The 26,406-nt window shown below is 41.6% G+C and overlaps 1 protein-coding gene across 7 annotated transcripts in view; it reads left to right on the top strand.

Moving 5' to 3' along the window:
* Positions 1-26,406, top strand: part of Adipor2 (adiponectin receptor 2) — a 65,702-nt gene that overhangs the window by 29,808 nt on the left and 9,488 nt on the right. For 6 of the 7 annotated variants that reach the window (XM_006237184.5, XM_063286113.1, XM_063286112.1 and 3 more), the window contains 3 exons: positions 19,278-19,536; positions 22,693-22,812; positions 26,157-26,328. In XM_006237184.5, coding sequence (XP_006237246.1) covers positions 19,366-19,536; positions 22,693-22,812; positions 26,157-26,328 — 463 coding nt within the window. In that variant the 5' untranslated portion in view covers positions 19,278-19,365. 7 annotated transcript variants of the gene reach the window in all.

The following is a 26,406-nucleotide window of genomic DNA, read 5'->3' as shown; positions in this document are numbered from 1 at the left end:
GGGGCCGCGCTCCGTGCAGCTGCGGTCGGGGGTGCCCGCTGCCCTGTCCCCGCCGCGGGGCGGAGAGTCCGAAGCCCTTCGCTCCGACTGTTCGATTTCGGGGCCGGTACCCCGGTGATGGCCCAAGACTGGAATCCTCCTGCACGGCTCTAGTTGGTGTCTTCTGCCACTTCTAGGGATTTCTCTGGCAGGCTTGCTTGGGATGGGTTGTGCTCAGCGCGACTTTTCCAGCCACTGGGATGGGAAGGTTGCCCTCACCTTTCCTTAGGTGGCGCTTCAGGCAGTCACTGCGGGATAGTTCTTGGGCCCAGTTCTGAGCCCCTTTGGCTTTTTATCTGCCAGTGGTTAGCTTGTTAGGCAATTGCTGTAACGGCTATAAAAATAAGTTTTGAGGGGTCTAAGGGAACGTTGGACCAGACAGCTGATGCGTCTCTTCTTTTGGCTTTTTTTTTTTTTTCCTTTTTGGACCTTTATTTAAACGTTTGCTTCTGGAGTTTGAAAACTTCACGAGAGCGTTGAACAATGAATTTTTGATAGATTATGTGACCAAGTGGGATTTGGTAGGTACAGTGAGTGCTTCATTGATGGTTTTAGTATTTTAGTGGGATGATCTTTATTTGCATTTAATTTTTATTTACTTCGGATGTATCATTTAAAAAAACTTAAAAAAATTAAAATTATCCAGTTTATTATGGTGTGTGTGTGTGATTCATGTGTTCATGGCACATACACACACGAGTGTAGGTTAGATGACAATTTGATAAGAGTTGGTCATCGTCTACTTTTATGTGGTTCCGGGAATTGAACTCAGATGACCAGGCCTTAAAAATTTACATGGCAAGCGTACTCTCTGAGCCATCTAACTTGACTGCTTTTAATTCTTGTGTGATATGTTCACTGTATTTTCCTAAAGCAGAATACCTACCCTACTCCCCAAGGAACAAGTTAAAAATACTGCAATCTTTTATGATATTTAAAATTATTTGTTCATAAAACACTTCCCAACTAAATGTGTTTTTGTTTGTTTGTTTGTTTGTTTGTTTATGGGTGTTGGGGTAGAGGGTCTCAGTTTGTAGCCCAAACATTTATTTGCCTCAAACTTAACAAGAGTCCTGTTTCAGCCTTCTGTGTGCTGGTCTACCATCTACCCCATTGGGGAGACAGGCTAGATCTAATTTTTAAATCCTACGAGTCCAGAATCCTGGTATTATGGACAAATGCTCCACTCAAAGCCCGCCCTCCCCCAATCATGCTCTCACTATGTAGCCTGGCTGTCTTGGAACTCACTATGTAGACTGGGCTGGCTTTGAACTGCAATATCCACCAGCCTCTGCCTCCCAAGTGCTAGGATTAGAGGTGCGCACCACCGACACAACTCAAAAGCCTTAATTTTTAAAGGGGGGAATTATGTTTGTCAGTTCTAAAGTTTCAAGTGTCTTCTTACCACAGGCCACTCTAAGATCTTGTCACACATCCTACTTGTAGAATAGAATTCTTTATTCTTTGAAATTTGTCACAGGCTGGTTGTGAATGAACTGTAAACTAAAATTCTTTTAGCAGCAGGGACTTCCACTGTAGGCTTCAGCAGATTGGTGGTAAATTATGAAATTTTTTTGAGAAATTTAAATTAAATATGAAAGATACCTTCCCAGTCTGTCTGTAACTGGCTACCCACCAGTTTATGTTTCAGGCTTTGGGCTACTTAGTAGATTTTATCTTCTGTGGATGAGAGTAAGATTTCCAGAGCTTAAAGAGTATGTTTTTCCATTCTTGTGTTTATTGTCTAAACTTAAAAACATGAAATTTTTTCCCATGAGTATTATGTAGTGTACTCAGTATGTCATGTTTTGTTTAAAATTAAAACAAAAACTTTTATTTCCTTTATTCAGAGGTTGACAAACTTTACAGTCTACAGGGCAAGCCCTGCCTGCTGCCTGTTGTAAATGAAGTTTAACAGGGATATCGACACATGCAGTAGTTCAGTTTATTATCCGTGCTCTGCTCTTGGCTACAAAGTTGAGTTGTTTCACAGTTGTCTTAGAGACTCATAGACAGTAAAGCCCAAACATTTTTCTTATCTAGCTCTCAAACGAGAAAGAAAAAAGTGTGTGGTGGGCGTCTGGTGTTGGCTATGGGTGTACATTCCTGTAACCCCAGTACTTGGGAGGCCAAGGCAGGCCTGGGAATTTAAGGCCAGCATATCTTGAGACCCTGTCTCAGAAGTGTGGTGAGTGGGAAGTATAGTTAGTGTACAAAATTAAAATGAGTCAGGAAATATAAAAGAAAGTAAAAATTATTTGGAATTATATCACTTAAGAGGTTATTTTGGTGGCTATCCTTGTAGCCTCTCTTGGTGATAATTTTTATGTAAGTGACTTATATTAAATGTTGATTTGTATGCTACTTAAAAGATGTGCGTGCGGGGTTGGGGATTTAGCTCAGTGGTAGAGCGCATGCTAGAGGCCCTGGGTTCGGTCCCCAGCTCCGAAAAAAAAAATTAAAAAAAAAAAAAGATGTGCGTGTGTCTGTCTGTCTGTCTGTCTTTGAGTGTTTGTACATGTATGAGTGCAGGTGTCCATGGAGTCCAGAAGAGGGCATTAGATCCCTGAGGTTAGGTGTGGGTTCTAGGAGCTGAACTTGGGTCTTCGAGCCATCTTTCTAGCCCTATTCTGCTGGTTTTCAATCTCTGGGTCTTAGGGACTGAACTCACATGGTCAGAGCCTTTACTCTTTGAGCCATCTCACTAGCCCAGGTTTTCTCTTCTTTTCTTTTTTTTTTTTTTTTTTTTGTTCTTTTTTTCGGAGCTGGGGACCGAACCCAGGGCCTTGCACTTCCTAGGCAAGCGCTCTACCACTGAGCTAAATCCCCAGCCCCTGTTTTATTTATTTATTTGTTTGTTTGTTTGTTTGTTTGTTTATTTATTTATTTATTTATTTATTTTTTCATGCTGCCTGGTAGATTTTCTGAAAGTTATTACAGCTTTGGCTCTTTGTCTTTGGGCATGTTTGGCTTCTTGGAGATTTTGTGCTGCACCTTCCTGAAGCAGTAGCCCTTGGAAACCCACTTGAAACCCCCTCACCCTTGATGCTGGCACTCAGGTGGCTTCCATATCCTCTGCGTCTCATTGTTTTTCTCAGCCTTTAGCTTGGAATTCAGCCTTAACACTTAGCTATCCATGTTTTTGCATCTTTTGATTTTATGTAGTCTTCTGTGGGCTGGCCTGAAACGTCTAAGGCAAACATTCGAAGATTTAGAAGTGTATCAAAATAATAGCGTACATTATCACCTTGGAGGTGTGGGGGGAGGGAGAGATGGAGGAATATGTGCACTGCAGTCACTGTCACCTTTTAAAACCTTGTTTTATGCTAGACTAAGTCTTGAGCAAGTCTTTCAGACTTGGCTGGAAGACACTGGGCTATTTACTTTAAAAAGCTTTTTTTTTAAAAGTAAGTTGTGTGTGGTGTATGCATAACTGTTTAGGGAGCATGCATCTGTGTTACACATTTGCAGATCTGAAGACAATTTTGGGGTGGATTCTCTTCTATTTTTATGTGGGTTCCAGGGAATCAGACTCAAGTCATCAGGCTTGCTTATCAAGTAAGTGCCTTTACCTGCTGAGCTAGCTCTGAGCTCACTTGGCTGGCCCTGTTATCTTTTTTTAAATGTAACATTGATTAGGACTGTTAGGACTGCCCCACCCCACCTCACACTTTTTTTTTCCTGAGACAAGAGTCTGGCCATATAGCCCAAGCTGGCCTTTGGACTCTTTAATTGTTTCCCTGGCCCTTCTATGCTTCAATCTTAGCTGTGGGGCTGTGTCCAGGTGACAGAATCCTCGTCTATAACATGGTTGGTCACAGTCATAAACAGTGACTGATTATTGGAACTACTAGGTGGTGAAATGTTTATGAAGTAAACAGAGGTATTTTTGTTACTTTGTGTTTGCAGAGGCCTTTATGTTCTAAGACATAGCCCTTTAGAAAGCTTATGAATTCCCACAGGTTCCCCAGATCTTTATCTTCCTTTTAAACTCCTCGGAGGCTGAGGCTGCGGGTGGTGCTATAGTCCCAGCTCTTGGGAGGTGGAAGCCCAGGGATCAGGAATTTAGAGTCACCCTCTGGCTCCTTAAAATGATCAGGGCCAGACTGGGATTCATGAGACCCTCTCTCAAAAGCCAAAAATGGGGTGGGGGCATGTTGCTATCAGTTCAGCTCAGTAAAGTGCTTTCCATGCAAGTCTAAGGACCAGTTTGATCTTCAGAACCCATGTGAAGTAGCTGGGGATAGTGACTGAGACAGGTGGATCACTGGGGCTTACTGGTCAGTCATGCTAGCATAGTTGTCAAGTACAGGGATAAATCCTGTTTCCAAAACTATGGAAAGCTTCTAAAGAGTGACACCTGAGGTTGTCCTCTGGCATATAACACACACCACCGCCACCACCCCTACCCCACACACATGCATGCATGCACTCACCCACGTATACACATACAATACATGCAAGTGAGTACTCATGGTCTTGGTTCAAGGAGATGGTAGGAGAAAACCCACTTACACAAGTTGGTCTATGATTTCCTTGCATACACCATGGCACAAATAACACATACACACTCTCAAAATGACACCCTGACCCCCTACCCCCAAAAAAGAATCTTTCCGTAGATGTTTTTAGTTGCTTTAGTGGGTTTTGGACAAAGCTTTGGGGATCATAAATCATGTGCATAGCTGAAAAATTAAAACAACTTTTTCTTTGCTTTGAGGATATGTTAATCTTTTCAGCTTTGTATTTTGTACCTCTCTTCCCATGGCATATTGTGCTAAGGTCTGTTACTCCTTTAGCCTTAGCTTTGGAGGTTGGGTCCTATTTCTGTTTCCTCTTATCCTAGGAAGAAGTCAAAGCAGTGAATTCTGTGTATTGTTTCCTACCTGTGATCTGAGCACTCTGGAGGGTAAGGCCCATGCACTGAGAGCTCTTAGGCCAGCTTGGCCTATTGCAGACTATCTCATTTAAAGAAAAAGGAGAGGTCAGGGCAGCAACAAATGCCTTAGTGACTTTAGAGAAACATGTACTTTTGGCAGCTCTGACATCACATCCGGAGATCTCAGCTGCAGTCACATTAACGTCTTGATGGGACATACATGAAATTGCATTTTTATCCACTTTGTTCTTATGTTTTACACTTGCATTCTTCAAATCAGTCATGATAAGAGTATATACAATTTTAGAAATTCATTAAAGCATCTAGCAAATTTTATCATTGGTGAGATTCTTCAGTGAGTCATAGCTTTTAAAACAATGCTACAAGGTCCATATTGAAAGCGTAAATGTAGGAAAGCAGAGGGTCAGCTTTTGAGGAAAGTTACCCAGATGTTCTGAGGCAGATGTTCTGTCGCGTGGAATTGTGCTTCTGGATGTGAAATAGCACTTGGGAGCTCAGCAGGTTGACTTAAAGCAGCACATTAAAAATAATTTTGGTTTTTTTCTATAATATGTTAATTGTCATATACCCTGTTTTATTTGCTTGTTTTGGTGGTAGTGGGAATTGAACCCAGGATTCTTCTACTAGGCTACATCTCTAGCAGTTGCTGTTCTTACTGTGTTTTATTGTTGTTTTGACAGAGTCTTATTCTGTAGCCTAGGCCTGGCCATCAACTTGTGATTCTCCCACTTCCATTAGGAGTAATTACCTGCCTAAACATTCATCACTTGTCACAGCTCCACAGGTTCATGGAGAGTTAGAAAACATAACTAAGTCATTAGTGAAGTTTTGTATGGATAAACCCAGTCAATATTTTATCTTCTGTCCTAGCACCGATAATAAATCATTAGTTCCCTTTTTATGACCTTTGGTTAATGGTTTTATAACCCCTTGGAATGTGCTCTGAGAAGTAGAATGTCTGGTTACTATCTAAGAGGCAATTAACTGGTGATACATGGGAGACTGACAGAGTTCTCATTGCAGTTGTGAGTATCAGAAAGGACCTAATAGCAGTTCCACTATAAAAAGAGCTTAATAAATACTGATACAATCTTAGGAATTCTTATAGAATCATCATTAAGAATTAAGAAGTCTTCTATTTGTCTATATAGCATCACTGCAAGACAATACATCATTATTCTGCAGAGATCTGCTCAAAAGGGTGGGCTAATACCTAGTGGTGGTTATGTATGTTTAATAACAGGGAAAGCATATTAATAGGAATCTTTCCTAAAATGATTTTTCTCCTGGGCCTTGCCAACGAGAGCTTTTTCATAGATTTTTAATCCAAGACAAAGTCATCTCAGGAAGATCACCTGCTAGTTATTAGCTTGTCCTGTGATGGCTCCTGACAGTGGAGAACTTGGCCTAGTGTGTTTATGGCCCTAGGTTCAATTACCAGCACCAACAAAAACAGTTAGAATGATTCCACTTTTTTTTTTTTTTTCGGAGCTGGGGACCGAACCCAGGGCCTTGCGCTTGCTAGGCAAGCACTCTACCACTGAGCTAAATCCCCAACCCCATGATTCCACTTTTTCCCTGTAATATCATATCAGTATCAGATGAAGGCATTTGCTACCTAACCTGGTGACCTGAATTTGAGCCCCAAGAGTAGCATGGTTGGAAGGAGAGAACCAACTCCTACAAGTTGTCCACATAGACTCTTACAAATAAAAACATTAATAAAGTTGAAAAACACCAAACCCCCAAACTGCATTGAAAGTTCTCATCGAGACTTCCTGATCTGTATTTAAGCCCTTCGGCAGGTTGTTGTTATTGGTGTGTGTGTTCCTGGATGAGTACAGGGCCTCATACATCCTAGACAAGCTCTCTGCAGGTGTTTTTCCTCCTGAGGCAGGGACTTGCTGTGTATTTCTGGTTGGCTTTTAACTTGGTATGTATCTAGGTTGACTTTAAACCTAAATTCTACTACAAGAGTGCTGAGATTATAGACATGTTAACCCTGCAAGTGTTAACAGATTGTGTATTGTGAATTGTCAGGGGTTATGGGGTCAAATTTAGGTTTAGGTTTAAAATAGAAAACAAATACTCGGTTGGACTGTGGGCAAGTAGACGAAGTGTGTGAAACTGAAGCTTTTGTGTATATGTATGCTACATTTAATCCAGGCAGAGGCAGATGGAGATCTGAGTGAGGCCAGGCTGGTCTGTAGAGTTGAGTTCTAGGACAGCCAGGGCTACACAGAGACTCTGGCTCGAAAAACAAACAAGAAAAGAGAAAATACTTAGCAGTGTGCTATTCAGTTTAAAAGCTGGGTATGTAAGTTGTTAGGGCTGCCAATGAAATAACCACAGACTGGATGGCTCAAGCAACACATTTGTTTATGAGTTCTCAAGTCCAGAAATTCCAGGTTTAAAATGTCAGTGGACAGGCTATGCGTCTCTTGTCTTAATGGGGGTCTTTATCCTGGGCATGCATCCCTGGTGTCTTTTTCTTAACAAAGACAGATTGAATTAGAGCCAGGCACCCCCATCCCCACCGCCACTCCATTTTCCCTGGAGACTGATTTTAGCTGTGTAGCCCAGGCTGACTTTGAACTGCCTCCTGAATACTGGAATCCCAGGCCACATCCAGCCTAGAGTCCTACTCTTGCTACTTCATTTAGCTTTCATTTCCACTTTAAAGGCCTTTTGTTTTTGTCTAAATATAGCCACAGAGGCTAGAGAGATGGTCCAGGGAGTTAAGAGTACTTGCTACTGTTCTAGAGGTGTGAGTTTGATTGTCAGTACCTATGGGGAGGGAGAGCAGGGGGCCGTGGACTCACTGGGACTAACATGTGCATGGTAATTCACAACCACCTGTAACTCTAGTCTTGGGGATCCAGTGCCCTCTTCTGGCCTTCTTGGATACTGCACAGACAGACGTGCAGGCAAAACACCCATACTGATAAAAATAAAATCTCAAAATTTAAAAAGTATATAAGGTTGTGGTCTAAGAGTTAGGATTTAACATAGGAATTTTGAGGATATGATTTGTACCACCAAGGAATTTCTACTGGGAACTTTGCACTGTGCTGTTAATGGATGGTGAACAAGGTAGTTTGACACATAAGGAGTTGATAGTTTGGGGGAATAGGGAGATAGGAAATAACCTCAGAAAAATCAGGCACAATGGAGGTGGAGCTGGGAGGATCAGAGTCCAGAGTCCAGAGTCAGTCCAGGAGGGTCAGTGAGACGCACGGCTCAGTGAGTGAGGCGCCTGTTGCCAAGCCTCATGGCTTGGGTGTAAGCTTCTGGGATTGGCGTGGTGAAGTGAGAACCAGCTAGCTCAGTTGTCTTCTGACCACTACAGTGAGGCATGTATGTGCCTAACCCACCATATAAATAAGTAAAATTAAAAATAACACCAAATCAACAACAAAAAGAGACATTCTCAGATATGTAGTAACATGTGAGCCAACCTGGGTTGCATGAGACCTTAACTCAGAGAACCTAAATAAGTAGTCTCAGAAGAGTGGTAGGAGCCACAAAGGCATTAAACAGCATGGAGTGTTAGTGCAGTTGTTAAAAGGGGTGAGGAATGCTGCATTTAGGGTAAAGTTCTTTTGCCCAAAAGGAGACATTTTACTTGAGGTAAATGATAAGAGAGGCCTAATTAATTGCAAGCCCAGTCCTGTTTCTAGATAAAGATGCTGATAAGATTGGTGTGGGAACTCATCCTGTTGGCAAATGGCTGTAACCCCAGCACTGAGAACATAGAGACAGGAGGATCAAAGGTACATAGTACCTGGGTCAGACTGGGTTATGTGAGATACTGCTTCAGGTGTATGAATGGATGGATGAATGAATGAAAGAAAGATTGTTATGGATCAAAAGAATAGTGAACAGATCATCCATCCATCCATCCATCCATCCATCCATCCATCCATCCATCCATCCATCTGGTTTTTGAGACAGGGTTTTTCTGTGTAGCTATGACTGTCCTGGAACACGGTCTGTAGACCAGGTTGGCCTTGAACTCACAGATGCCCTCAGATCCACTTGCTTCTGCTTCCTGATGCTGGGACTAAAGGCGTGCACCATTGTTGCCTGGCAAAGATGATATTTAAAAAAATATTTTGTGGGGTTGGGGATTTAGCTCAGTGGTAGAGTGCTTGTCTAGCAAGCGCAAGGCCCTGGGTTCGGTCCCCAGCTCCGAAAAAAAGAAAAAAAAATTTTGTTTGTATATGTGTGTTTTGCTTTTATGTCTGTCTGCCTGTTTACCACATGTGCACTTGCCCCCTGGAACTTGAATTAATGGGTGGTCTTGAGTTGCTGTATGAGTGCTGATAATTGAACCTGGGTCCTCTAGAAGAGCAGCCAGTGCTCTTAATCTCTGAGCCATCTCTCCAGGCCCAACAGATAAAATTTGCTTGGAGAGGTTTGTAGAAATTACGGTAAAGATTGGGGCGGGGGGGGGGTACAAGGAATAAAATCTGGAGGGATTTGGCAGAGGAATGACATGGTTATTTTTCCCCCCAGGCAACATCATGTAATGAAACCCAAGCTGGCCTTAGACTGTATAGCCCAGGCTTACCTCCTGCCTCAGTCTCCTAGAGTGAAGGAATTACAGATGATACATATCTGAGGGTTTTTGTTTCAACAGGCACTTTGTTGAATAAGGAAAAGAGCCTGGCCAGATGTGGTGCTCATGTTGGTAATTGTGGTACTCAGGATGCAGATGTAGGTACAGGAGAGAGACCAGGAGTTTGAGGCCAGCCTAGGCTATAGGATGAGACCTTGTCTGAAAAGGACAAAACAAAATGGAGCTTCAGGTATGGAAATAGAAGAGGGAGACTGGTTAGAGAATCCATTGTGTTTGAGGTCATGGGTACTTTTGACAGTGGCAGGGAAGAGAAGAAATGTAACACTGAACACTATGATGAAGGAAACCTGTAGAGTTAAGATTAGGTGGTTGCTGTAGCAACACATTACAGAATATATTTAGAAAGGTAAAACTCGTAAGTCATTGTGATGTCTGTGAAAGCGTTCTGGATTGGGTTAATTGAGGTGGGCAGGCTTACTCTAATGTTGGTAGCACCACTTCATGGGATGGGTTCTTGGACTCAATAAAAAGAAGGTGAACCAAGTATGGCTGTTTCTCACGTGTGTCTCCTAACTATGCAGTGCCCCCAGCTGCCTCATGCTTTGCTGCTGTGGCTCCTTCACCCTGAGGGACTGTCTCCTTACACTGAGCCAGAGCAAACCCTTCCTTCCTTGTTGTTATTGTCACGTATGTTGTCACAGTCCTGGGAAAAGAAGAGACAAATACATGCATGGCTTAGGAAAGGTGGGACAAGTAAATGATACGATCACTGGGTGGGACAGGCTCAACTACTAAAGAACCTGTACTACCAAAGAGGCTAATTTGCCAGGCAGTGAACCTTTGCGACAATAGCCTGTTTGGAGTGTAAAAGCTCTAGCAAGTAATGAACGTCAGGTCTGTTAGCATGACTAGTCATGTGACTAACTTCTGGTTTGTTTGTTTGTTTGTTTGTTTGGTCAAGATTTTTCCTCCCAGCAGGCCTCCTGTATACTTGTTAAATAGCTGAGGATGGCCTGGGATTTCTGGTCCTGTTTCTACCTCTCTCTGTGTTCTTATCTACCTATGGGGAATATAGGAAGAGAATGAAATTTATAAACGAGAAATTGGTGACAGTAACCTTTAAGGATTATCAAGAAATTTTTGGTGTTTAGTTGGCTGTTTTTTTGTTTTGTTTTGTTTTTGTTTTTGTTTTTTTGAGCTGTGACCTCGATGTGTGGTCATAGCCTAAATTCACTATTGTAGCTCGGTCTGGCCTCAGACAGATGGCAGGCTTTCAGCCTCAACCTCCCTACTTCTGAGATTATCAGTGTGAACTGCCATATCCAACCTCATTTTTTTAATTTTAAAAGTAATGTTTATTAGTCCTATGGGTTTTGTTGTGACATTTTCATTTATGTACATATGCATTTTGATCATATTTACCTCACGCTCTTGTTCCCTTCACCCTTCCGTTAATCCTCCTCTTCTTCACTAGGCCCCTATACTTTCATGTCAGTTTTTACTTTGATGTCTTTTTTGGGGGTGGTATGAACTAATGAGTTTCATTAGGGATTTTACATGGGTGAGCATTTGCTTACCAATGGTTATTCCAATGGAGAAAATGTTCCTACCCATCCTGTTTTATTTTTATTTATTTTAGAAATAGGCAGTGAAGGGCATCTCACTTTGTAGCCTTGCCAGCTTGGAGCTTCCTGTATGGAGCAGACTGGCCTCAGAGGAGCAGAAATCCACCTGCTTGGCTCTGCCTCCCAAGTCCTGGAATTAAAGGACTATGCTATCACATCTGACTAAAGATTTATTTCTAAATGTTATGCATATGTATGTGTCTCTGTGTGGTTTTATGTATATGTTATGTATATGTATGTGTATGTGTGGTTTTATGTACATGTTATGTATATGTATGTGTCTCTGGTTTTATGTACATGTTATGTATATGTATGTATCTCTGTGGTTTTATGTACATGTTACGTATATGTGTGTGTCTCTGGTTTTATGTATATGTATGTGTCTCTGTGGCTTTATATATATATGTATGTGTCTGTGTGGTTTATGTACATGTATATGTATGTGTCTCTGCTTTTATGTATATGTATGTGTCTGTGTGGTTTATGTACATGTATATGTATGTGTCTCTGCTTTTATGTGCATGTTATGTATATGTATGTGTCTCTGGTTTTATGTATATGTATGTGTCTGTGTGGTGGTTTATGTACATGTATATGTATGTGTCTCTGTGGTTTTATGTATATGTATGTGTCTGTGTGGTTTATGTACATGTATATGTATGTGTCTGTGTGGTTTATGTACATGTATATGTATGTGTCTCTGGTTTTATGTATATGTATGTGTCTGTGTGATTTATGTACATGTATATGTATGTGTCTCTGGTTTTATGTATATGTATGTGTCTGTGTGGTTTATGTACATGTATATGTATGTGTCTCTGTGGTTTTATGTATATGTATGTGTCTGTGTGGTTTTATGTATATGTATGTGTCTCTGTGGTTTTATGTATATGTATGTGTCTGTGTGGTTTATGTACATGTATGTGTATGTGTCTCTGTGGTTTTATGTATATGTATGTGTCTGTGTGGTTTATGTACATGTATATGTATGTGTCTCTGTGGTTTATGTACATGTATATGTATGTGTCTCTGTGGTTTTATGTATATGTATGTGTCTCTGTGGTTTTATGTATATGTATGTGTCTGTGTGGTTTATGTACATGTATGTGTATGTGTCTCTGTGGTTTTATGTATATGTATGTGTCTGTGTGGTTTATGTACATGTATATGTATGTGTCTGTGTGGTTTATGTACATGTAAGTGTATGTGTCTCTGTGGTTTTATGTATATGTATGTGTCTCTGTGGTTTTATGTATATGTATGTGTCTGTGCGGTTTATGTACATGTATGTGTATGTGTCTCTGTGGTTTTATGTATATGTATGTGTCTCTGTGGTTTTATGTATATGTATGTGTCTGTGTGGTTTATGTACATGTATGTGTATGTGTCTGTGTGGTTTATGTACATGTAAGTGGAAGAACCACCACTCCCTGCTTAGGTACCACATGTTTGATAGGAGAGAAACCCCCAAACCACAGAATCAGGGAAATAGGGCTTATTCAAAGGAACCAAATAAATCCTCAGACACTGTCCACTGAACTAGACAGTAGGCACGGCTTAAATATCTTACATTTTATTGGGAAGCTAAATGAAAACCACGGAGAAGTAACTAACATGGAATATGAACAAAGGAATGGAAGTAATACCAGGAAGCGAGCCATTCTGAATAGACGGTATAATTGAATTGAGGAGGCCGTTGTTACTGTATCACTTTCCTTTCCTTGTAGCTGTGACACGAGACTGGACAAAGAAGGATAAGGAAGGATGGGTTTATTTTGGTTTACAGTTACAGTAGTTCTCAACCTGTGGGCTGAGACCCCTTTGGCAAACCTCTGTTTCCAAAAATATTTACATTATGATTCATAACAGTAGTCAAATTGCAGTTACAAAGTAACAAAAAAATAATTTTATGGTTGGGGGTCACCACTGTAAGGTGTGGTTTTTGCTGACCCGCTTTAAGCTGCAGGCAGACTGTGATACCAGCCCCCACCCAGATTCCCTTGGGTCCACAGATAAAAAACAACTCCTACAGACACACACACCAGTTAATCGTAAAATGCCTTTGCTAACTCAGTGACTGGGCACTCCTAGACTTCCCCTGCCACCCCAGGCATAATCAAATAGACTGGCCATTGACCACTTCAACCAAAATCTCACATGGCTGGTCATCTTTTCTCCCACCGAAGCATGGTGAAATTCCTCCTCCTTCCCTTGAGTCTGCCAGCTTGCCTGTGGGGACCTGGAAGTCCCACCTATTCTGCCCAGCTCGTTGGTCCCTAGCATCTTTATTGATGGATCAAGAACCAGTTGGGGAACAGGACCTTAGCATCAGCACCACCCCTTACACCCCACAACATTAGGTACTGTATTAAAGGGTCTTGGCGTTAGGAAGGTTGAGAAGCACTGGTAAGAGGAAACTGTCCATTTGTGGTAGGGAGGGTGGCACAATCACTGGCCTGTGGTTATTAGGAACCTGCTGTTGGCTGCTGCTTCATATGCTGATGGCTCAGGAAGTAGAGGGCAGATGGAAACCAAGGTGGGCTGTAACTTTCAAAGGTCTTAGTGCCCTACTTCTGCCGTCCTCACCTTTGAAGCCCCTGAAGCCTTCTGAAATAATACCACCTGCTGCTTAAAAAAAGACCCCACCCAGCCCACTGCGGCCTTCGAAGATTAAACGATTTAGATTTGAACAGGCAGAAGATTTGGCGAACTTGAAAAAGTGTCATTTAGGGCTGGGTTTTTAGCTCAGTGGTAGAGCGCTTACCTAGGAAGCGCAAGGCCCTGGGTTCGGTCCCCAGCTCCGAAAAAAAGAACCAAAAAAAAAAAAAAAAAGAAAAAGTGTCATTTAGCCTCATTTAGAAGTCTGAAAAAAAATAAAGTGAGCAGTGCCTAAAGAACTTGTGGGATTCTATCAAGCAATCTAATCAGTACGTGAGTTCCAGAGGGAGAAAAAAGGGCAAAGAGATTATTTTAAATAAACAATGATAAAATAATTTTCTAATTTGACCCAAGAGTTGAGTCTGTAAAATTACCAAGTTTAATTAGTTGGAAGTAACATACACTTCCATCCGGAGATGTACCCGGAAATACTTACCCAAACCGTTGAAAACCAGGGCATCTTGGAAGTAGCAAGAGAAGAGTGCCTGGCAAGGATTCTACTAAATGCAGATTTGTTTCTTTTTAAAAATGATTTCTTTTTCCTTTATGTGCATTAGTGTTTTGTCTACATTGTGAGGGTGTTGGATCCACTGGAACTGGAGTTAGCAGACAGTTGTGAGCTGTCACGTGGGTTCTGGGAATTGAACTGGGTCCAGTATATCTATCAAAACCATCAAAAGTTTAAAAAAAATAAAACCCAAAAACTAAGGCAGTTTTGGAGAAAGAAAGCTGAGAAAATTCATTACCATAAGATCTGCCCTGTAAGAAATGCCAAAGGGGCTAGTGGTGGTGCACACCTTAATCACAGCACTTGGGAGGCAGAGGCAGGTGGATCTCTGAGGCTAGCCTACTGTACAGAATGAGTTCCAGTATAGCCAGGGGTACACAGAGAAGCCCTGGCTTGAAAAACCAAATGTGGGTCTCCTTGCCCTTGTGAATTGTCCACCAGCCGTGTGTTGTCCAGAAGGGCATTGGGAGCAGACAAAGATCTGGGGTGAGGGTGTTGGGAAGCCCTGTAAGTAGGGTGAATAACAACACTGGGACCAGCTATGAGGAGGCAGATCAACTTTACTTAGGGTGATTCAAGCTTATAATTTGGGGGACTGAGGGTAGGAACATCCAGGATGGACAGAGTCATTGGTTGAGGCTTAGGGCACTGGAAGACCTCATTAGCATGGAGAAGCATTTCTGGGAATCTCAGGTGCTGGCTGAACAGGTTCTAATCAGGATAAAGGAAATTGATCCTGTAATCTAATTGAGACTACATGACATTCTGTAGGTAGAGGTGTAAGTGGGGCCTTAGATTCCCCAGACAAGGTCAGAGAAAGGGAAGCCCCACTGATGAAGGTAGTTTCCCATATTACCCTGAGTTCAGAGGCTATCTTGTCATGATGGACTTTGACCTTAATTTGCAGTTTTGCAGTTTTCCCACATCCAAACCAGGCCAACCAAACAAAAATGCCAAAGGAGAGTCCTTCATGTAGAAGTGAGCTACTGGCTAGTAACTTGGAGCCAAGTGAAGAAAATGTTTTGGGTTAAATGCAGTTATGGTAACATTGTGTATGAATGTTTTAACGAGGAAATAACTTTGTAAAAAGGAGCCAAAGAAAATTTGAATAATAAAATTGAGGAAATCACTAGAGTTTAGTAGCATGTAACAATTGCTTTCTTTATTTAATTCATCTTCGTTATAGGATTACAAAGTGAAGGAGTAAAATAATTATATACATTAATGCTACACAGTGTCATAGTGTACATTTACATCTATTCATCTGTTTGGTTTTGTTGTTGTTGTTGTTGTTTTTTATTTAGACAGGTTTTGTAGCCGAGATATATGACTTTCTGATCCTGCTTCTGCTTTCCAAGTAGTGGGACTACCATGTGTCACTGCATCCAGTTTTATGTGGTGATAAGAGATGGAGCCCAGGACCTAGTATATGTTAGACAAGTGCTCTACCAACTGCGTTATGTTTCTAGTTATGTTCTTGTCCTCAAAGATAGAATTTGTGACTTCAGAGATCTAAAGTAGTGAGTGAGGTGGGGAGCTTTGTAGCAGTGTGTTTGTAATGCAGTTGAAGTTAAATTCATGCCTTAACCGGTTTTGTGTTGCTATGACAAAGTACTTTAGATTGAGTAAAGAATAGAATTTTATTTTCTTAAGGTTCTCATAGCAAAGAAGTCCAAGATTAAGGTACTGGCAGCTTTGGTTTGTAGTGAGGGCTGCTTCTGGTTCCCAGAGGGTTTTGTTATTTGGGTTTTTTTTTTTTTTTTTTTTTTTTTTGCCTTTGGAGAGGTGCATTTTTTTTTTAAAAAGATTTATTCATTTATTGTATGTAAGTACATTGTAGCTGTCTTCAGATACACCAGAAGAGGGGATCGGATCTCTTCACAGATGGCTGTGAGCCACCATGTGGTTGCTGGGAATTGAACTCAGGACCTCTGGAAGAGCAGTCAGTGCTCTTAACCACTGAGCCATCTCTCCAGCCCAGAGAGGTGCATTCTCACACCTGATGTGGGCTAAACTTTATTAATACTGTGTATTTGTCTTAGAGTTTTCTATTGCTGTGAAGAGACACCATGACCATGGCAACTCTTACAAGACATTTAATTTGGACTGGCTTACAGTTCAGAGGCTTAGTCCATCACCATCATGGCAGGAAGCATGGCGGCATGCAGGCAGACATGGTGCTGGAGAGGGAGCTGAGAGTTTTATATCCGGATCAGCAGGCAGCAGCAAAACCAATGAGCCACTAGACCTGGCTTGAACTTCTGACACCTCACGCCCTGTGCTGAGGACACGGCCATATCTCCTAATAGCACAGGCTAGCCTGGACCTTACTATACAGCTGAGCTAGCCTCTAACTTGTGATCCTCCTTCCTCAGCCTTCCACATGCTGAATTATAGGAATAGGTCAGTGCCGGATGAGAGAACAAAAATCTTGGTTATGTGAGTTACTTGTGGTACAGACCGCTGACTTTAGTGCTCAAGCTGTTTTCCAAGTGCACCTCCGTCTTTGTTTTCTCGGGCGTTGGAAAGCACGTGTCCACGAAGTCTGAGAGAGAGCTGGTTATCAAGCCAGCTTGTTTGTTCATTGTACCTTAATAGTTGTCCTCGATCTTCAGTTCTCACATCTCTTAAACTAGAGTTGAAAGACAGCTACATATAAGTTCCTCAGTAGAGAACTTAAGCGTTTGTTCTCAGTAAATGTTAGCTGCTTCTTAATTAAATTGAAAATGGATGGTATGAGGTGGTTTTGTAAATGGTCAACTTCCCTTCCCTGCTTTGATACTTGATATTGAATTTAGGACTTTGCTCATGATAGCCAAGCTCTGCCACTAAGCTACTTCTGTTTTCTTTCCTTTTACTTTTTATTTTGATGCAGTCTTGCTGAGTTGTTCAGTCGACTTCCAACCTTCCACCTTCTTTGCTTCACCATCTTTCTAGTAGCTGGAATTATAGCTTAACTATAAATAAACATGAACCATTAGCATAATTTCTCTTAAAATATTAGCTCGCTATTGTCTTTATGTGATTGATAAAGTCTCAAGTTTGGTTATAGCTTAAAATGTGTGTGTGGGGGGGTTGGGGATTTAGCTCAGTGGTAGAGCGCGTAAGGCCCTAGGTTCGGTCCTCAGCTCCGGGGGGGTGGGGTGGTGGTGGAAAGTGTGTGTGTGCGTGTGTTTGGAGGCGATTTACACTCAGGGTGTGGGCAAGCTAGGCAAGTGGTTTATGTATATGAATATTATATGAGTTTATGTAGAGAATTGTATGTATAGTCTTTTTTAAAAAATGATATATGTGTATGGGTATTTTGCTTGCACAGGTGTGTGCACCGTGTTCATGTGTGGTACCTTTGCAGCCAGAAGAGGGCATCAGATCCCCTGGACCTGGTATTACAGATTGTTGTGAGGCAACATGTGGGTGCTGGGAACTGGACCTGGTTCCCCTAAGAAAAATAAGAAATCTTAACTGCGGAGCCATCTTTCTGGTTCCTTGTGGTTCTTGCTTCATGAACTTTGAACGTGACTAGAGAAATCCTGCAGTAGTAAACTCAAGTCAGAGACTCCTTGGCTAGTTCTTAGCATAACTTACTTATATACAGGTATAACTTACATACAGGTTACACATAGTCGAAACAGTTTGGCTCCTCATGGAGTCTAGGCCTTTTCACTTTGTTCCTCTCCTCCCTTTCCCCTGTGAGATGTGTCTTAGCACTTCAGGGCATAGTATGTTCCTGGCTCTTTCCTTCTAGATGGATTAACTATGGTAATCCATTTTATTAACTGATTGTCTAGCATACGTTTGTGTGCTATGAATTAAGAGGTTTATGAGAAGGGCTTGGGGGGTTGGGGATTTAGCTCAGTGGTAGAGCGCTTGCCTAGCAAGCACAAGGCCCTGGGTTCGGTCCCCAGCTGCGGAAAACAAAACAAAATAAAACAAAACAAAACAAAACATGGCTATGAGAAGGGCTTGGAAGGCTAGAACTTGTAGGGGATAAAATTATCACAGATTAGTCAGGAGAAAGATGATTTAAGAAAGTTTTCACCACTCAAGACCATTGAAATAAATCTGTCATGTATTAGATATTTATATGCACAGCATCATCTGCGATTGCAGGTATAAAAGGGCTATGCTCTCACCCAAATTTCTTGCTTTCCATGATAGTCTAGTCAGAGACCAGAGCAACTAAAAAAGTATCAGATATTAAGCATGTTGAGTATAAAATGTTACTGTTTTATGCATTACATAAATTTAGAGTTTTTTTCTATTAAAAAATGTGGTAATTTTGGTTTTCTAATTTGTAAAGTAAAAGCAACCCTGGTCATTGTATTGTTTAAAAGAAATTAGTTATGTAAAATATATCATAATATGTAAACATAATGTACTGTTTTTACATTTAAGATTGTTGGTTTGTTTGTTTTTTATACAATCTTTCCCTGGCTGGCCTGGAACTTGCTATATAGACTTGGCCTCAAACTCACAGACATCCTCCTGCCTCTGGTTTCTGAGTGTTGTGATTACAGGTGTGCACTACCATGCCTGGCTTCAGTTAGGTATGCTTTTAACCGAAAACAAAGTGGTAGGGTTGAAAAAAGACACAGGCAGAGTGTAGTGGAATGTAAGTAGTCTTTTTGTTAGCTTCTGGGTTCTTTATGTGTGCTTCTATGCTGGGAGCATGATTTTGTTAGCTTCTGGGTTCTTTATGTGTGCTTCTATGCTGGGAGCATGATTTTGAATACTTTCTAGTAATTATTTTATCTGCATAAACTCATACAACCACATTTTATAATTAAAAATATTGCACATATTTTTTTATTAATTGATAGATTTTGGCAATCTTTATTAGCAGTGGGGTATAAGTTTTTAAGAATACTGCTCTTTTTAGTGATTGAATTTTCTGTTGCTTTTGTATATAATAATGTAGCTCATATGTCTTTGTAGCACTCATGTGTATAACTTTTCTCTCCATAGGGTCAACTCACCATCCCTTAGAAATCCATTCTCCCAAGAAGAAGGGACAGAAAGAAAGACCACTTTGTAAGGAAGGCTTTGGTATCCCATGAACGAGCCAACCGAACACCGATTGGGGTGCACCAGGACTCCAGAGCCAGATATAAGGCTCAGAAAAGGGCACCAACTTGATGATACAAGGGGAGGTAACAATGACAACCACCACGGAGATTTGGAGCCCAGTTTAGAGACACCTGTTTGTTCTTCCTACTATGAAAATGTAAGTTAAAAGTTTGGAGGGCACAAGTAAAGCAAACATTTATGGAGATGAGCTGATTTTAAAAGAATCCATATGTGTAATATTATGTGTGGTTTTCCAGAGGAGTAGAGATGTTGACTTAGTAAAAAAATATTTTTAGGGGTTGGGGATTTAGCTCAGTGGTAGAGCGCTTGCCTAGGAAGCGCAAGGCCCTGGGTTCGGTCCCCAGCTCCAAAAAAAAAGTTTAAAAAAAATTTTTAAAATTTTATGTATGAGTGTTTTGTCTGCATATGAGTTGTATGTCCTGTGCTTTTAGAGGCTTGAAGAGGGTGCCAGATTCCTAGAAGTGGAATTCTATACACTCGTGAACCAATTGTGTGGGTGCTGGGACTTGAATCCAAGTTCCTCTGTAAGAACAAATACTCTTAGCTACTGAGCCATCTTTTTTTATTAGGTTGCATTTGTTGTGTGTGTGTACACATGCACATACATGTACCATGGTACATATGTAGAAGTCAGAGGTCAATTTTTGGGAGTTGAATTCTCTCCGATCTGATGGATCTCAGGGATTACACTTAGGCCTTCAGCAAGGCTGGCAGCAAGCAGCGTCACTCACTGTGCCAGCCCTGACTTACCCAGGACCTCATGTGTGCTAAGTAGTTGCTGTGCTCCTAAAAAAACTTTCTTTTTTAGAAAGATTCCTGTGTGAGGACTCTGGGCCTCGTGATTGTGCAGCAAGTTCTTGTAAACACTGAGTCGTTTCTCCAGTCCAAAAACTTGGTTTCTCTTTTGCTTTTTTGTATTTTTTCCCTTGAAATAGTGTTTTTCTGTGTAGCCCCAACTGTCCTCCTGTAGACCAGGCCGGTCTCAAACTCAGAGATCTGCCTGCCTCTGCTTTCCAGTGCTGGGATTAGAGACATGTGCCACACCTATCAAAACTTGGTTTCTTATTAAGCTTAGATATTATTTGATTTCATAGTTGCACCTTTCTGCTGGCTCTTAAAATCATAGTCACTGTTTTATCTTAAGAGAGAACTGTTTTTAAATGTTATTTATTTTTGTGCTCGTGACTGTTTTACCTGTACATATTTAAGTGTGCCTGGAAGCTTTGGAGGCCAGAAGAGGGAGGAGGACCCCTGGGATTGGAGCCATCACACTCTTGTAAGATTTCCATGTTGATACTGGGAACTGGACAGAACAGCAAATGCTCTTAACTTTTGGGGCATTCCCTCAAGCCCAGAATTTTTTTTTTTTAAATCCAATAGTTTTTCTAAAACAGCCTTGTCAGTGATAATTTGGAGAAATTATGTCTGTACGTAGAACCTCTCATATCTTGGGGTCAGTAGAGTGCTAAGGACAGAGGTAGATTTTAGTGTTTTGTTGAGCTTCTCAGGGGAAGAGGGCAGATGTAGAAGCCGTGCTGTGATGGCAGAAGTGTGAGCAGCAGTCAGTCATTGTTACAGGTGCATTGGTACTCACGGTGAGACTTTGTCCGTGCAGGGTTGTGGGGCTGGTAGATTGTGTCCTAGGCTGTAAGCTTGTGCTCCTCAGAGGGCAGTGATTTAATCTGCAATTATGAACTATTACAGCCTGTTATCCATAGTGAGGTCCATGCTATCCAGGGCTATGCAGTGAGACCTGTCTCAGAAAGACTGAAAACTTACCTTGGACTTATATAGTATGTGTGTGTTGTGTCTAAGTTATTTGTAAGTTAAAACTGTTTTGGGGTGTGTGGATGGATCTTACGTACTGTGTGCATTTATACACAAGGTGACAAATGAGAAAAGTTTTCTGTCTCTCTCTTTTTTTTTTTTTTGAACAAAACCAAATAGTAGTAACAAACAATTCATGCTACAAGAAGTGGAACCAGCGTGGAGTTGGGCATTTGTAATATTACTTAATACATTCTAAATAGAAAAAGTAATGCCCTAAGCTGTGTTTGTTTGGTTTGGTTTGGTTTGGTTTGAAGGTGCTATGGGTTGGACCCTGGGCTTTTGTACATGCTAGGCAAGGGCTGTACCGTGTAGATATACTCTAGCTCTCCCTAGTGTTCAAATCACTTCTGTAAATTGGGAGTGTAAATCATACACCTTGTTTCCTAATAAAAATAGGCAGTAGTTTGGGATGCCAGTTTAATCAGTCATAGAGTATACTACTCGGCCACTGTTCTGAGATATTTCTACACAGATTTCATCCCTACCTTTCCTGTGTATTACTCTGGCGGGCAAGTAGGAAGATGACCCTTCTTGAGAGGATTCCTTTGATCTGGTTCTGGGCTCGAGCAGCTTGTGGATCCTGAGGCATTGCTTCGCCTCTTCTCCTGCTGCCTCCTGCCCTCTTCCTCTAGAGTCTGCTTTCTGAGATTATCGAAACCATCTCTGCCCTGTACTGGCTCACACCGAGTGAATGTATCAAAGTGGGAAAGTAGCCACAGGGCAGCACACTGGGGCGTGTTATGGAAGATTATGTTATGGAGACTGACACAAGGAGCTGGCCGGGGAGCATCTCCTGGTCGTCCACATCACCCTGTCCCAAGAGGCTCCTAGGGCCATCTATTTGTTCCTGCTTTTTCTCCAGCTCGCTCTCTACATTGTGGCCTCTGTGGGCACCAGGTCCCCTCTCCAGACCCGCCCGTTTTGAGCAGTGAAGGTGGGTGGTCACCGCATGATGCAGCAGAGGGTGAGGCACATGTGCCAGGGTATACATGTGGGGATCAGCAGATAACCTTGTGGAATTTTGGTTCTCCATACCATTATGTGGTTCCAGGGATCAAATTCAGTTCATTCATCTCTCATTGGCCCAGGGAAGTAAAACCAAAAGGAAACAATAAAGCTGTTTGAGGGCCAGACTGTGAAGTGAGCATGGCGATGCTGTGTGGTAGGCAGTAGTTCGTCTGTCAGAATTGAAAAACGTGGGTCTGACTTGCTTGTATTTGTTTTGTTTTATTTTGGTTTTGGCTTTGTTTCTTTGAGAAAGGGTCTCGTTATGTAGCCCTGGCTGGCCTCAAACTCACAGAGCTCTGCCTGTCTCCACTGGGATTAAAGGTGTACCCCATCATGGCCAACAATGAACTTTCTGCCTACTGTGTTGTTGATGCCTGACTTTAAAACCTTTGCATTTGCCAGGAAAGCATGTTGATTGGCCCTGCCCTTGACTATTGCTGTGATGTCTTTGCAGAGCCCCGAGGAACTCGAGTGTCACGATGACAACTCCCAAGAAGATGAAGGGTTTATGGGCATGTCCCCTCTCCTACAAGCCCATCATGCTATGGAACGAATGGAAGAGTTTGTTTGTAAGGTAAGATTACAATTTCTTACGACTTTTTTGCTATCTATTTAGCCTTTCTCAAACAGACATTGAAAGAAGGTGACAGTCCTTTGCTTATTGTTCTGCTTAGGGGGAAAACCATGGCAGGATGAGGACAAAGAAGTCTCCTGACTTTAATTTTGTATAAGACATATTTGTAAAGTACATTGATAACATTGTTGTATAAGCCGAATATAACCCATTGGAATATAAATCTCCCCTGATAAAGGTTAGAAGAGTAGTGTAGATAAGACAGGATGAACAATTTGGAGAGGTTGTGCTAGAGTTATTAAGAAGCCATACCTAAATCTGTCCTGCTGTTTAGTGTGGACAGTGTAGTTGCTGTTTCTATATAGTCCATGGATAATCAAGCTGCTGAGGTAGAAATTTCAAAAATGCCATGTGCATTTTGTATTTTCAGTACAGCTAGTATATTTTTGTCTCTTAAATGGTTTTGTGATTCATTGAGTATTTAGGACCCCTTGTAGGTTTTTGTTTGTTTGGTTTTTAAAGATAGGTAGAATTGAAGTCACTTGTTGGGAATGAAAAGAAAGACTGGTAGGTTTTTCAGTGAGATAAGAAAGTGCTGTGCTTTGGGTAGTATCCTGGTTGGTCTCGTTTTGCTGTTAGGAAATATCCTGATAAAAAGAAACCTAAGGGAGAGAGATGTTATTTTAACCCATAACTCTTCCCCCCCCCCCCCCCCCCCCCGGAGCTGGGGACCAAACCCAGGGCCTTGCGCTCGCTAGGCAAGCGCTCTACCGCTGAGCTAAATCCCCAACCCAACCCATAACTCTTAAGTTCTAGTTTATTATTCACAGGGAAACCAGCTTCACCTAGATTCTCAGGACCTGGGCAGAATGAAGCCAGATTCTTGGCCAAATATCCCATTGATGGCCCTTATGCAAGTTCTTAGTAGAATTCTTGATACCCTCTGAGAGCTCATGAACTTAGCCTCCACTGTTTGTATTTCTCTCAGCATTCTTCCAGGTTCCCACAAGGACAACTTAGTAAGTTTTGTGCCTAGCATCCGATGGCTATTTTAGCTTGCAATTCTAAACGCTTCTATATTCCAGTAAAAACATACAAAAATTAATTCAAATGGAGTAAGAATCATGTCAGGTTCATCATAGCAGTTATCCCACTTCTGGTACCAATTTTTATTCTTCCATTTCTGTTGCTGTGATGAAATAGGCCAACAGAACAACTTAGGAGAGCAATGGGTTTACTTTAGTTCACAATTCCAGATTAGAATCTACCATTAATTAGGGAGCCATGGCATCTGGCAATTGAAACAGTCTCACCTGTGGTCACGAGCAGAGAGAATGAGTGCACGTATGGCTGGGCTCAGCTTTCATTTTCTCTTATACATACAGTTCAGGACCTAAACTAAGGGAATAGTGTCTCCCACATGGACAGGCCTTCTCAGTTAATATAATCGAGTTATGAAATCAACTTGGTTAATGAAATCAAGACAGTCTCCCACAAACATGCCCACAGGTCACACTGATCTAGGTAGTCTCTCAATGAGAGTCTCTTGTTGGTGATTCTAGATTCTATCAGGCCACAAAACTAACCTTCACAACTAGGTATGATCTTAAGTCAGTGTAAGTTTTCCTCCCTGTGTCACCCATGTTCACTATGTGTATGTGTGTACATATATAAGTTCTTTTTATGTCTAGAGAGGCTGGTGTTAAAGTATTGTGGCCTCTTTTCCCTTCAGCGTATTGCATCCTTTTAGCTTCTTGGTAGTCTTGAGACAGGAGGATCACTTTAGCCTATGAATTCACAGCCATCTTAAACAGTATTATGAGACCCTGTCTGAGGAAAATAAAATTTTAAAAGAAGAATGAAAATAATTAGAAAAATAGGATGCACAAATATACTTTTTTTTTTTTTTGCATTGTGCCATTTTATTCAAGGACTTAGGCATCTACAGAATATTTTGTCCATAGGAGGTCTTGGAAGCAGTCCTGTGGCTACATGGAACAACTGAGGTAGTAGCAGGAAACATTCAAGAGGAGAGGCTTCTTGGCTTATTTTACTTTATTTTAGGAGTATACATGGATTAGCCAGGTTAGCCTCAGTGAGCATAGGCCCTGAGGTTTGAACTGGAAGGTGAGAGAGACAAAAGGAGGGGAAGGAGGGATAAGGGATAAGACATGGGTCTGGTTTAAAAGGGAGGGCCGCATCTGTTCTGAAGTTGGCACTGCCTTGGGAGAATAGAAGTTTCACATAAAGGAAAGCTTTTTATAGTTGTCGGTAAGGAAATAAAGGACAGAGAACAGGAAACAGGTTGTGAAGGGGCGCAGTAGTGGGCAGGTGACAGTCTTTCGGAATAGTGGGGGGAGAGTTCAGTTTATGAGCTTTTGCTGTTGGCTTTGTTCCAAGACCCCAGGGCACAGTAGGAGAGGTCATGAATCCTGAGAATTTGTAGTTGGATCTCGCTTTCTAGTGTGTCAGGTGGACGCACTGCAGGGCACAGCTGCTGGATTCTGGATGAAGTTGATCATCATGGTGTGAGGTTTGTGCTGAGATATTAGGGTTAAAATAAATAAGGTTCAGTGAACAGACTTTGTTGGGAGGTAGTAGGCAGTGTTAGCAGTGTAAAGGTCCTTTCCCTTCCCAGGACGTCCCCGGGGTGGATGCAGTTCTGATTGTGCAGAGGCCGTCCTTTTGCTAGGAGATTAAAAATAGAAAGGTGATCCAACCCAGGGGGATCAACCCAGGGGATGCTGTCAGGGTATACTCATGAGGGTCTGTATGACATTTGTTCGATCTTCAAGGTTCATTGGGTAAATGGCTGTTATCCTTATTTTATAGGCAAGGAAACTAAGCCTTGGGGATTGTTGTGATTGATTAAACTCATACTTGTCAATAACAGACTCCGAATTTCCTAACTTGTGCCTTTTCCATTTAACACTTCAGTTTTCTTGTAGCAGAAAGAGGAGGGGAAACTTTAGGATAAGACATGAAACTGAGTCTGTAATGTCTTTTGTATCAACAAGAACATTAAGTATAAAGTAGTCATATTTAAGGACTGATGTTTTTATCTGAGGTAACTTCTGTTGTCCATGATGAAGATCAGTGTAGCTGGGATTTGGAATTCCTCATTCCTTTAGCTGGACTAAAACAAAGGTCTTTTCGGGCATAATTTGGTATATATGTTTATGCTTTACTGTTCTTAACAAAGCCTACCATTTAGAAGTAAATTTTTTGGCAGTGTATTTTATTTTTAACAACATAAGATGTTACAATAAAAGTTGTTTGGGGACAGTGTTGCTGAATGACAGCTGAAGTCACAGATAGCTTGATACCGTTCTTCAATGTACTAGGTGTGGGAAGGTCGATGGCGAGTGATCCCTCATGATGTGCTGCCAGATTGGCTTAAGGACAATGACTTCCTTCTCCATGGACACCGGCCTCCTATGCCTTCTTTCCGGGCCTGTTTTAAGAGCATCTTTAGAATACACACAGAGACGGGCAACATTTGGACACATCTCCTAGGTATGTAATGTCAGTGGGCATTGATATAGCACTCAAAAAAAGGTGATAGAGTTTATCTCCCTCAGATTTTCAGTGATA

The sequence above is a fragment of the Rattus norvegicus genome, chromosome 4 (genome assembly GCF_036323735.1).
Source record: "Rattus norvegicus strain BN/NHsdMcwi chromosome 4, GRCr8, whole genome shotgun sequence".
Classification (NCBI taxonomy): domain Eukaryota; kingdom Metazoa; phylum Chordata; class Mammalia; order Rodentia; family Muridae; genus Rattus; species Rattus norvegicus.
The sequence above is the reverse complement of the archived record's forward strand: the minus strand, read 5'-3'. Positions and strand labels throughout refer to the sequence as shown.